The sequence below is a fragment of the Heterodontus francisci genome, unplaced genomic scaffold (genome assembly GCF_036365525.1).
Source record: "Heterodontus francisci isolate sHetFra1 unplaced genomic scaffold, sHetFra1.hap1 HAP1_SCAFFOLD_631, whole genome shotgun sequence".
Classification (NCBI taxonomy): domain Eukaryota; kingdom Metazoa; phylum Chordata; class Chondrichthyes; order Heterodontiformes; family Heterodontidae; genus Heterodontus; species Heterodontus francisci.
This window is the reverse complement of record NW_027141253.1, coordinates 367,610-380,664: the sequence shown is the minus strand read 5'-3', so window position 1 is coordinate 380,664 and position 13,055 is coordinate 367,610. Positions and strand designations below refer to the sequence as shown.

The following is a 13,055-nucleotide window of genomic DNA, read 5'->3' as shown; positions in this document are numbered from 1 at the left end:
TCCTCTCAATCATCAGCAAAGTGATGGAAGGTGTTGGCGACAATGTTATCAAGCAGCACTTACACAGTAATAACCTGCATACTAATGCTTAGTTTGGTTCCGCTAGGAAAACCAGCATGGATTTGTTAAAGGCCAATCATGTTTAATTCACATGCTGGAGTTTTTTGAAGAGGTAACACAAAGAGAGTTAATGAGGGCAATGCTGTTGATGTAGTTTGCACAGACTTCCAAAAGGTGTTTGATACAGTGCTGCACAATTGATTTGTGAGCAAAATTATAACTCATGGAATAAAAGGGACAGTGGCAAAATGGATAGGAAATTGTCTGAGTGACAAGAAACAGAGAGTAGTAGTTAATAGATATTCTTCATGCTGGAGGAAGGTTTGTAGTGGAGTTCCCCAGGGGTCAATTTTGGGATCCTTGCTTTTCCTGATAAATATTAATGACCTAGACACAGGGCACAATTTCAAAGTTTGTGGATGTTATGAAACTTGGAAACATTGTGAACTGTGAGGAGAACAGTGTAGAACTCCAAAAGGACATAGACAAGTTAGTGGAATGGGCAGACAAGTGACAGATGAAGTTCACTACAGAAAAATGTGAAGTGATTCATTTTGGTAGGAAGAACATGGAGAGACAATATAAAATAAAGAGTACAATTCTAAAAAGGGTGCAGGAGCAGAGGGACCTGGATGGATATGTACATAAGACATTGAAGGTGACAGGCCAGGTTGAGAGAGCAGTCAATAAAACATTTAGTATCCTGAGCTTTATTAATAGGGGTATAGAGTACAAGAGCAAGGAATTTATGTTGAACTTGTATGAGACACTAGTTTGCCCTCAGCTGGAGTATTACGTCCAGTTCTGGGTGCCGCATTTTAGGAAATAAATGAAGGTATTGATAGGAGCACAGAAAAGATTAACGAGAATGGTTCCAGGGATGTGGAACTTCAGTTATGAAGACAGATTGAAGAAGTTGAGATTGTTTTCCTTGGCGTAGAGATGGCTGAGAGGTGATTTGATAGAGGTATTGAAAATCATGAGGGGTCTGTTCAGAGTGGAGAGAGACAGACTGTTCCAACTCGTGAAAGAATCAGGAACAAAAGGGCACAGATTTGCAAAAGAAGCAAAAGTGACATGAGGACAAAGTTCTTCATACAGTGAGTGAAGATCTGGAATGCACAGCCTGAGAGTGTGGTGGAGGCAGGTTCAATCGAGGCATTCAAAAGGGAATTCAACTATTATCTGAAAGGGAAGAATGTGCAGTGTTTCGGGGAGAAGTCCGGGGAATGACATTAGGTGAATTGCTCATTCGGAGAGCTGGTACAGATATGATGGGCCTAATGGCCTCTTTCTGTGCTGTAACAATTCTGTCACTCTGTGCCTACTTAACTCCGGAACTCATTACAGCTTTGGCCAAACATGGACAAAAGAGCTGAATTCCAGAGGTGATATGGGAATGACTGCCCTTCACATCAACACAGTATTTACCAAGTGTGGTATCGAGGAACCCTGGAAAAATTGAAGTCAGTGAAAATCGAGGAAGAACTCTTCACTGTTCGGAGGCTTACCCAGCATAAAAGAAGCTGGTTGTGGTTGCTGGAGGCCAATCACTTCAGCCCCAGGACATCACTGCAGGAGTTCCTCAGGGTAGTGTCCTAGACCCAACCATCCTCACCTGCCTCATCAATGACGTTCCCTCCATCATAATGTCAGAAGTGGGGATGTTCGCTGATGATTGCACAATGTCCAGCACCATTTGCAACTCTTCAGATACTGAAGCAGTCTGTGTCCAGATGCAGCAAGACCTGGACAACATTTAGCTGAGGTTGGTAAGTGGCAAGTAACATTTGTGCCACACAAGTGCCAGGCAATGACCATCTCCAACTTCCCTTGATATTACCATCACTGAATTTTCCACCATCAACACCCTGGGGGTTACCATTGACCAAAAGCTCAAGTGCACTGGCTATATAAATACTGTGGCTACAAAAGCAGACCAGAGTCTGGTAATTCTGCAGCAAGTAACTCACCTCCTGACTCCTCAAAGCCTGTCCATCATCTACAAGGCACAACTCAGGACTGTGATGGAAAAACCTCCACTTGCCTGGATCCAACAATACTCAATAAACTCGACATCATCCAGGACAAAGCAGCCTGTTTGATTAGCAGCCCATCCAGCACCTTAAACATTCACTCCCTCCAGCACTGGAGCACAGTGGCAGCAGTGTGTGCCATGTACAAGATGCACTGTACCCACTCACAAAGCCTCCTTTGACAGCACCTTCCAAACCTGTGACCTCTGCCATCTGGAAGGACAAGGGCAGCAGATGCATGGGAACACCAGCACCTGCAAGTTCGCCTCCAAGTCTCACACCATCCTGACTTGGAACTATATCACTGTTCGTTCACTGTCACTGGGTCAAAATCCTGGAACTCCCTTCCGAACAGCACTGTGGGTACACCTACACCAGATGGACTGTAGCGATTAAAGACGGTGACTCACCACCAGCTTCTCGAGGGCAATTAGGGATGGGCAATAAATGCTGTCCTTGTCAGCGATGCTCATAACCCATTAACAAATGAATAAAACTCTCAGTGAAGGGAATGCCCATTCCTTACAATGCTGCATGGGAACTCTTCACATTGGTTTCTGGGTCAGTCCTCTCTTCAGGATATAACACTGGAAACCAGCCTCAATAACAATGGAAGTCTGCAGAGAGGAAAAACAATGTTGGCCCCATTCTATCTGGTGCCAGGTACTTGTCACTGCATTAAGCAAACTGAGTGGTTTACATTCAGGAGCATGCCAGTACTCCCCACTATCTCACTGTACAATATTGTAACCCAGAGGTTTACCAGTAGAAACCCTTGTGATCTGAACTAGTTAACATGTTTTTCCCACCTGTTCTCCCATGTGTTTCTCTAATCTTGGGTGACAGAAAAAAATCCATTAAATTTAATCAGGCCTCTCCTCTAAAAATGAGCTGAAAAGAAATAATAAACGACCGAGCTTTTTTGTGGACTGACTGATGTGTTTTCACATCCCTTTCTCTCTTTCTAACGTTTCAGTAAAGAATCGGACTGCCTGCAAATTAACTTTCAGCTCTGGACCAAGGGCTGTGTTTTCTATCCTCTGTTCAATATTTGACTGACTCCTGAACATGGGTTCATCCTTCATTCTGGCCCCAGGGAGCAGACTTGCCTGCAGGCCTGTTCACTAAACTGACTATCTCTGATCCTCCTTTGAGGTGTGGGTAGAAAGGGAACATTTCTTGCTCTTTTCCAAACAGAATGGAGGTCATCCTGACTAATGGGTCTGTGATTGGACAGTTGACCTTCATTGAATTAGTTTGCAGTTTGCTGAGTTCACATTCCACACACTGACTTGTGTGGCTTCAATCCCCATTCTTCAATGTCTGCAGTTTACATAGAATCAGAGAATGGTTACAGCACAGAAAGAGGCCATTTGGCCTATCGAGTCTGTGCCAGCTCTCTGCAAGAACAATTCATCTAGTTCCACACCCTGTCCTTACCCCATAACCCTGCACAGTTTTTATCTTCAGCTACTTCTCCAATTTCCTTTTGAAGGCCTCGATTGAATTTGCTTCCACCAAACTGTCAGGCAGTGCATTCCAGACCCCAACTACTCACTGTGTTAAAAAACTATATGAATTTACTTTTTGTTGAGACACAACTTTTAAATCAAATTCAAACCCAAAATTCTTTCACTGAAGAAAAATAAATGATAAAAACTCTCAATGTGGCAGCAGCATTTACTCAGTCTGACACTGAATCATCATCTTAGAAATTGTGCTTAAAGACAGGAGTTGAACCCTCAACCCTCTCAAGAGTTTAAACTTGTGCTCTTTGGAAACCATCAGCCACGTTTATCTCAGTCTTTGTTATTTTAATATCTTTCATGTGATTCAGTGAAGAGTGCAGGAGGGCATGCCAGGAGCTGCACCAGGCATACCTCAAAATGAGGTGTTAATCTGGTGAAGCTACAACACTGGACTATCTGCGTGCCAAACTGTGGAAGCAGCATGCGATAGACAGAGATAAGCGATCCCATAACCAATGGATCAGATCTAAGCTCTGCAGTCCTGTTCCATCCAGCCATGAATGGTGGTGGACAATTAAACAACTAATTGGAGGAGGTGGCTCCACAAATATCCCCATCTCAATGATGGGGGAGCCCAGCACATCAGTGCGTAAGATAAGGCTGAAGCATTTGCAACAATCTTCAGCCAGAAGTGCCAAGTGGATGATCCATCTTGGCCTCCTCCTGAAGTCCCCAGCATCACAGATGCCAGACATCAGCCAATTCAATTCACTCACTCCAAGAAGTGACTGAAGGCACTGGATACCGCAAAGGCTATGGGCCCTGATAATATTCTGGCAATAGTACTGAAGACCTGTGCTCCAGAACTTGTCGCGCCCCTAGCCAAACTGTTCCAGGACAGCTACAACACTGGCATCTACCCTGCAATGTGGAAAATTGCCCAGGTATGTCCTGTACACAAAAAGCAGGACAAATCCAAGCCACGGTCAATTACTGCCCCATCAGTCTACCCTCAGTCATTAGTAAAGTGATGGAAGGTGTCATCGACAGTCCTATCAAGTGGCACTTGCTTAGCAATAATCTGCTCAGTGACATTCAGTTTGGGTTCCGCCAGGGCCACTCAGCTCCTGACCTCATTACAGCCGTAGTTCAAACATGGACAAAAGAGCAGAACTTTAGAGGTGAGGTGAGAGTGACTGCCCTTGACATAAAGGAAGCATTTGACCAAGTATGGCATCAAGGAGCCCTGGCAAAACTGGAGTCAATGGGAATTGGGGAAAGCTCTCCGCTGGTTGGAGTCGTACCGAGCGCAAAGGAAGGTGGTTGTGGTTGTTGGAGGTCAATCATCTGAGCTTCAGGAGTTCCTCAGGATAATGTCCTAGGCCCAACCTTCTTCAGCTGCTTCATCAATGATCTTCCTTCAGTCATAAGGTCAGAAGTGGGGATGTTTACTGATGATTGCACAATATTCAGCACCATTCACGACTCCTCAGATACTGATGCAGTCCATATAGAAATGCAGCAAGACCTGGACAATATCCAGGCTTGGGTTGAGAAGTGGCAAGTAACATTCGTGCCACACAAATGCCAGGCAATAACCGTCTCCAACAAGAGTGAATCTAACCATCTCCCTTTGACATTCAATGGCATTACGATCGCTAAACACCCCACCATCAACATCCTAGGGGCTACTATTGACCAGAAACTGAACTGGAGTAGCCACATAAATACCATGGCTACAAGAGCAGGTCAGAGGCTAGGAATCCTGCAGTGTGTAACTCACCTCCTGACTCCCGAAAGCCTGTCCACCATCTACAAGGCACAAGTCAGGGCTCTGATGAAATACTTGTCTGGATGGGTGCAGCTCCAACAACACTTGAAGCTCAACACCATCCAGGACAAAGCATCCCACTTGATTGGCACCCCATCCACAAACATTCACTCCCTCCACCACCAATGCACAGTGGCAACAGTGTGTACCATCTACAAGATGCACTGCAGCAATGCACCAAGGCTCCTTAGACAGCACCTTCCAAACCCATGACCTCTACCAACTAGAAGGACAAGGGCAGTAAATGTGTGGGAAAACCACCACCTGCAAGTTCCCCTCCAAGTCACACACCATCCTGACTTGGAACTATATCACTGTTCCTTCACTGTCACTGGGTCAAAATCCTGGAACTCCCTTCCGAACAGCACTGTGGGTGTACCTACACCTACATCAGCGGTTCAAGAAGGCAGCTCACCACCACCTTCTCAAGGGCAATTAGGGATGGGCAATAAATGCTGGCCTGGCCAGTGACGCCCACACTCCATGAATGAACATTAAAAAAAATTGAGATTACAGGCAGGGATTTTCATCTGTGGTTTGATCCTGGTAGAAGCGTGGCAGGGTGGGCACTGTGCTGATCCACTGCTAACACTGGTGAAATTTCCAGGGTTAACCTTCTGTAAATGTGTTATACAGGATTCCTGCCTGTGCTTGGGAGCTCACCATGGGGGTGTGGTTGTGAGAAATAGCTGCTGCTGCTGCTGGGGGAGATGGTGCCTGCAGAATCTTTCAGAGATAGACAGCCCCTGGGAGCTCAGCAACACTTTTCCAGGCACCAATAAATCGGAAAAACCTACCAATGTTTTAGTGTCAATTCAGCGTGAATATATTCTTTTGCCATCAGATTGTTTGCCTTCCTTAACAACACTGATAAATATGTCTTCAGTCCATCATTGCTGAGGTGGTAATGATGTAAAATGTGCCAGTTGATGGCATTGTGTCATTACCACCTGATTGGAACATACCTGATCGATATCCCAAGAGGACTGCTGGGTGGGCACTGCTACTGCTGCAGGTGTCTGACCCTAATATAGAAATAACCCCACACCCAGGACTTGGAATGGGGTCAGAACACAGAGAGCATGACAGGAGAAGTTTGAAAATCCATTGGCACCACCAGAATTATTACTCTAGTGTCTATAGGTATCATCTGCCTCCAAGTGTATGTATATTTGGTCAGTAATATATGGATTTTTATGGTCCATCGATTTTCTCCTTTATCTCCTCTTGAAGGTGTTTATGCCAGGCTGGAGTACAATCCCATTGGGATCAGGTGTCCTCTGTCACCTCACGCAGGTGGGAGTTAATCAGTCTGAACAACTGATTTCTGATTTACATTAATTATTTAATCATCACTGTTCTATAACAATATATTTTGAGATTCAGTTCAGAATCCCATTAAAGTCACATTATTCCAGGACTATGATTAAATATTTATCAATAACATTAAATGAATATTTCCCACAGGCTATAGGAAGTGTTCCTAACAATAGTTCTTTCTGAATCTATTCACTGTTGATTACAGGATTGGGGCGTAAGCCCTGGATTCAGATGAAACAATATCATAATAATGGAATCCAGCTTGTGTGTAAATCCAGTGGATGGTATCCTGAACCGGAGATACTGTGGATGAGTGAGGATGGAGATAATTTAATACAGGCTGAAACAAGATACCAGCAGGACTCTAATGGTCTTGGAGACGTCCAGAGCAACATTGAAATAACAAAACAATCAACAAACAGGTTCAGGTGTCTGATATGGAGTGAACAGTTGAAAACAGAACAAGAAGCAATTATCAGGATATCAGGTTTGTAAAATTGATGTTTAATCATTAAAAAGAATGATGATTTAAATTCTTAGATTACAACAGTGATTACACTTCAAAAGTATTTCATTGGCTGTCAAGCGATTTGGGGCATCCGGAGATATTTATCAAAGTAATGAATGTGATTCATTCATGATGCATTTTAGCTTCTGTCGTATACATTGAGTCCTGTCCAGAAAGTCTGAGTCAGTGTGTGAGCTGAACAAAAGTGACATCAGGTAAGATTTGATCAAGAGGAGCAGGAGTGGAGCCAGAGCGGAGTGGGAGAAAAAGCACAGCAGCAGTGCAGACTTCCCCAGAAAGTGTGAAAGTGGAGCGAGAACAACTCAACATAGGCAGAAATTGAAAGAGTGAGGTCAGAGTGAAGTCAGAATCAGTGCAGCGAGGAAGGAACAGCAGGATCCGAGGAAACTAACATCGAGAATGAGGGTAAGTATTGAGGAAAGGGTCTAAGATGAGGAACTAGACTAATTAACTCAGGTCTAAAAATAGTCAGGTTTTAGGAATTCAATCTTCAGTTTTTTTAAAGACTTTTATTTCTGACAAGTTTAGTCAGTACTCTAACAAATAGAAGGGCATCTCAGTCCCTTGGATGCACATCCTGTTCCATGTGGGAATCCACATATGCAGGAAGTGTTGTCAGCTGGAGGAGTTTGAGCTCTGGGTTTCGGATCTGGAGCAGTAGCTGGTGTCACTGCGGTGCATCCACGAGACTAAGATAGCACGTTTCTAGAGGTAGTCACCTTGCAGCTTACAGGTGTGCAGGCAGAGAGGGACAGGGTGATCACCAGACACAAAATCAGGACCAGGCAGGAAGTGCCAGAGTCCCCTGAGTGCATCTTGCTCTCTAATTGGTATTTGAATACTGGTAAGGGTGATTGTTCCTCTGGGAATACAGCCAGAGACAAGTCCACAACACCACAGGTGGCTCAGTTGTACTGGGGAGCAGGAGGATGATTGGGACAGTAACAATGATAGGGGATTCTATAGTTAGGGGAACAGACAGACGTTTTTGCATCTCGAGTTGTGAATCCAGGATGTTGCCTCCCTGGTGCTAGGGTCCAGAACGTCACTGAGTCGCTGCAGAACATTCTGAAGGAGAACGGTGAACAGCCAGTTGTCGTAGTCCATATCAGTACCAACAACATAGGTAGAAAGTGGGCTGGAGTACTGCAGGAAAATTTTAGGGAGCTCGTAAAAATATTAATAAGCAGGACTAGCAAGTAGATCCTCCAAGGTAGTATTTCCATGTGCTAGTGAGTATAGAAATAGGAGGATGGAGCAGATGAAGGTGTGGCTGGAGAGATGGTGCAGGAGGGAGGGCTTTAGATTCCTGGGACATTGGGACCAATTCTAGAGGAGGTGGGACCTGTACAGGGCGGACGGCTTGCACCTGAACAGAGCCAGGACCAATGTCCTCGTGGGGTGATTGGCTAGTGCTATTGAAGTGGGTTTAAACTAACCTGGTAGGGGGATGGGAACCAGGAGATGATATTGGAGAGGATGAACAAGGTGCACAAATGATTGGGAGAAGCATATGGCACTAGAGTAGGAAATAGTAAGATATTAGATGTGATGAGAGTAAGAGGGGATGCAATAATGTCTAAATTAGGTTTACAGTGCATGTATGTAAATACACAAAGTGTGGTCAATAAGGTTGGTGAGCTGCAGGCGCAGATTGCCACATGGGAATATGGTGTTGCGGCATTAACAGAGACTGAATTCAAAAAAGGGTGGCACAGTGGCGCAGTGGTTAGCACCGCAGCGTCACAGCTCCAGGGACCCGGGTTCGATTCTGGGTACTGCCTGTGTGGAGTTTGCAAGTTCTCCCTGTGTCTGCGTGGGTTTTCTCCGGGTGCTCCGGTTTCCTCCCACAAGCCAAAAGACTTGCAGGTTGGTAGGTAAATTGGCCATTATAAATTGTCACTAGTATAGGTAGGTGGTAGGGAAATATAGGGACAGGTGGGGATGTTTGGTAGGAATATGGGATTAGTGTAGGATTAGTATAAATGGGTGGTTGATGGTCGGCACAGACTCGGTGGGCCGAAGGGCCTGTTTCAGTGCTGTATCTCTAATCTAATCTAATCTCGGGATTAGGTACTAAATATTCCTGGATAGAAGGTAGTCAGGAAAGATAGAGAAGGAAAGAAAGGAGGAGGGGTGGCTGTAATGAGAGAAGGTTAATGAGGGAGGTATAATTGTTTGATAAGTTGTCACATATTAGGCTTGTCAGCAAACTTGAAGCCAGTGGCAGCGTGGATACAAAACTGAGTGACAGGAAACAGAGAGTAGTAGTGAATGGTTATTTGTTGGACAGAAGCAAGGTATGCAGTGGGGTTCCCTAGGGGCCGATGTTAGGACCCCTGCTTTTCTTGTTATATACTATTGACCTAGACTTGGGTGTACAGGGAACAAGTTCAAAATTTGCAGGTGGCACAAAACTTGGAAATATTGTGAATTGTGAGGATGATAGTGATAGACTTCAAGAGGACTTAGACAGGCTGGTGGAATGGGCAGACACATGGCAGATGAAATTTGATGCAGAGAAGTGATACATTCTTGTAGGAAGAATGAGGAAGGCAATCTAAAATAAAGGATACAAATTTAAAGAGGTTGCAAGTGCAGCGAGACATGGGGTATATGTGACAAATCATTGAAGGTGGCAGGGCAGGGTGAGAAAGTAGTTAAAAACATATATGGGATCTTGGGCTTTATAAATCGTGGTATAGAGTATAAAAGCAAGGAATTTATGATAAACTTGAATAAAACACTGCTTTGTCATCAACTGGTTTATTGTGTCCAATTCTGAGCATCGCACTTTAGGAAGGGTGGGAAGGATTCAGAGAGGGTGCAGTAAAGATTTACAACAATGGTTCCGGGAATGAGGGACTTCAGTAATGAAGATAGATTGAAGAAGATGGGGTTGTTCTCCTCAGAGAAGAGAAGATTGAGAGGAGATTTGATAGCGATGTTCAAAATCCTGAGGAGTCTGAGAAGAGTGGATTGGGAGAAACTGTTCCCATTGACAGAAGGGTCGAGAACCAGAGGACACCAATTTAAGCTGATTTACAAAAGAACCAATGGCGACATGAGGAAAAACATTTTTACGCAACAAATGGTTAGGATCTGGAATGCACTGCCTGACAGTGTGGTGGGGGCAGATTCAATCATGGATTTCAAAAGGGAATTGGATAATTATCTGAAGAGAGAATATTTGCAGGGCTATGGAGCAAAGGCACAGGAGTGGGACTCAATGAGTTGCTCTCGTAGAGAGCCAGCATGGATATAATGGGCTAAATGGCCTCTTTCTGTGCTGTAACAATTCTATGGTAACATAGTAAATAGTGATGAGGATAAGAGACTTCAGGAGGACATAGACAGACTGGTGAAATGGGCAGACACATGGCAGATACAACTGAATATAGATAAGTGTAAAGTGATGCATTTTGGGAGAAATAACATAGAGAAGAAATATAATGGTAATATAATGGTACTATTTTGAGGGGATTGCAGGAGCAGAGGGATTGAGGATGTGTATTTACAAATCCTTGAAGATGACAGACAAAGTTGTTAAGGTAGGTTAAAAAACATATGGAATACTTGCTTTGTAAATAGGACATTGCATACACAAACAAGGAAGTCATGCTAATCCTTTACAAATCAGTGGTTAGGCCTCAGCTGGAGTCTGGTCAGCACAATTCTTATGTCAAGAAGGATGTCAAGGCCTTGGAGAGGGTACAGACTAGGTTTACCAGGATGATACCAGGGATGTCTAAATCTCTCATTCTGACCCCACCTAATACTTTATTATTTCATACTCTTGTATTATCTGTCTCTTCCAATTCTCTGTACCTTGGTGTTCCTCTCCTGTATTATCTCCTGGTTCCCACACCCCTGCCAAGTTATTTTATTCTCTCCCCACTAACAGTTGCAAATCGCCCTGCAAAGAAATTTGTCCCAGCTCTGTTCAGGTGCAACACGTCTGGCTGGTACAGATCTCATCTTCTCCAGAACTGGTCCCAGTGTCACAGGAATCTAAAGCCTTCCCTCCTGCACCATCTTTCCAGTCACACATTCATCTGCTCTATCCTGCTATTTCTGTACTCACTTACATGTGCTACTGCTTTTGAAGTCCTGCTTGCTAATTTCTTTCACAGCTCCCTAAACTGTTTCTGCAAGACGACATCCCTCTTCTAACCTATGTTGTTGGTACCAATGTGGACCACACTGCTGGCTGTTCACCCTCCACCCTCAGGGTGCTCTGCAGCCATTCAGTAACATCCTTGACACTGGCTGTAGCTTTCCTGCTACTTTCAGGATTAAATTTAATCCAACAAGGGTGACTCGTCCATGACTACAACAAACCACTGTGAGTACAGATATATATTGGTTATATGTACAGCAGATTTATTAATTAGTTAACATCCAGTACAAAGAAGTAATAGTCACAGTCTGTTCCTCAGGGGGGTGGGGGGAAGGGGGGTGCGAGGGGGGGTGGGGGAAGGGGGTGCGATGGGGGTGGGGGGAAGAGGGTGTGAGGGGGGTGTAGAGATATATATTGGTTATAAGTATAGCAGATTTATTAAGTAGTTAACATCCAGTTCAAAGAAGTAATACTTAGACCATAGTCACAGTCTGTTCCTCAGACCTTCAGTGGTAGTCCTCCGAGTGACTGTGGTACGGTCTCTCTTTCTCTTGCTGTGTTCTGTTGAATGAAGATTCTCTTTCTTCCTTTAGGTTTTTGTGCTGCTTCTCATCTTCAATATCTGTTCTTTTATATCCTTTTTCTCCTTTGAGCCAACTGACAATCACCTGTGCTATCTCACTCACACTCTTTAATAATCATTTTTTTGAACCTTTAACATTAAATTCCATACTTAATCCTCTGGTATCACTTTATTCCATCTTCTTGTAACTTCGTTATTCCTTATCTAGGATCTTCATGCAAACAGTTTTTACATGAGTTACAGCAATGTATTTTACTCTAGTGATAATGGATCTCAAACTTTAAACCTTCTGTTTCAATTGTAATGTAATTAATGTTCGGTCTTTCATTATCTGTTTGTTTCAGACATCCCACTACTTAAACACATTCTTGTATATTTGCTCAAGGTTCTGTTCCTTGCTGCCAGCTTGTGTTGAACATAACCTTGCCTCAGCACATTCCTTTTTGCTTTTAACTTCTTCAAGTTGGCTTAAATTTACCATCATGCTTTGCTTCTCGGCCGAGTATCATGTTTAATTGAGCTTCCACATATTATAGTTACTTTAACAATATTATAAAGCATTATTATCTTCATAATCACTTCTAATTAAGCTTACATATTTTAAGACATTACACCATACAGTATACAGATTTAATATTATACCAAGTAGTGAACTCTATCTTACAATATCCCCACCTTGAGGGCAAGGCATTTATGCCGACCCTTTAAAATGAAATTCTTGTGTACTTTGAACTTCCATATTTACCTATTTCCAAGAGATTTTGTGCTGTGATCATGTTTAATTGTGATCTTGTCTGGTGTACCAGGTGCTTCAAGTAGCAAGTGTACAGCAGTGAGCATATTAGCACCAATAACAGGGTTATAACCAATATGTGTGAAATTATTCTAATCCAGGGGTGATTTTCCATGTTTATCCCTATTTCCCACCAATGTGTTGAATCCTCCACCCCTGGAATTTCCTTGGCTATAGCTTTATTTCCTTGATCTAGAATGTAATAATGGTGTTGGGAGGTGTTCATTTGACTTATTAATGTTGTTAAGGCTTTAGGTAGTTCAGGGATGCCATACCCAAATCTCGTGACTGTCATGCAGGCCTCCACCTGCCAA

The 13,055-nt window shown here is 43.6% G+C and overlaps 1 protein-coding gene across 2 annotated transcripts in view; it reads left to right on the top strand.

Annotated features, from left to right (window-relative positions):
- Positions 1–13,055, top strand: part of LOC137362542 (butyrophilin subfamily 3 member A1-like) — a 142,087-nt gene that overhangs the window by 63,630 nt on the left and 65,402 nt on the right. For both annotated transcript variants that reach the window (XM_068026930.1, XM_068026931.1), the window contains exon 4: positions 6,922–7,203. In XM_068026930.1, coding sequence (XP_067883031.1) covers positions 6,922–7,203 — 282 coding nt within the window. The remainder of the gene's footprint in view (positions 1–6,921; positions 7,204–13,055) is intronic.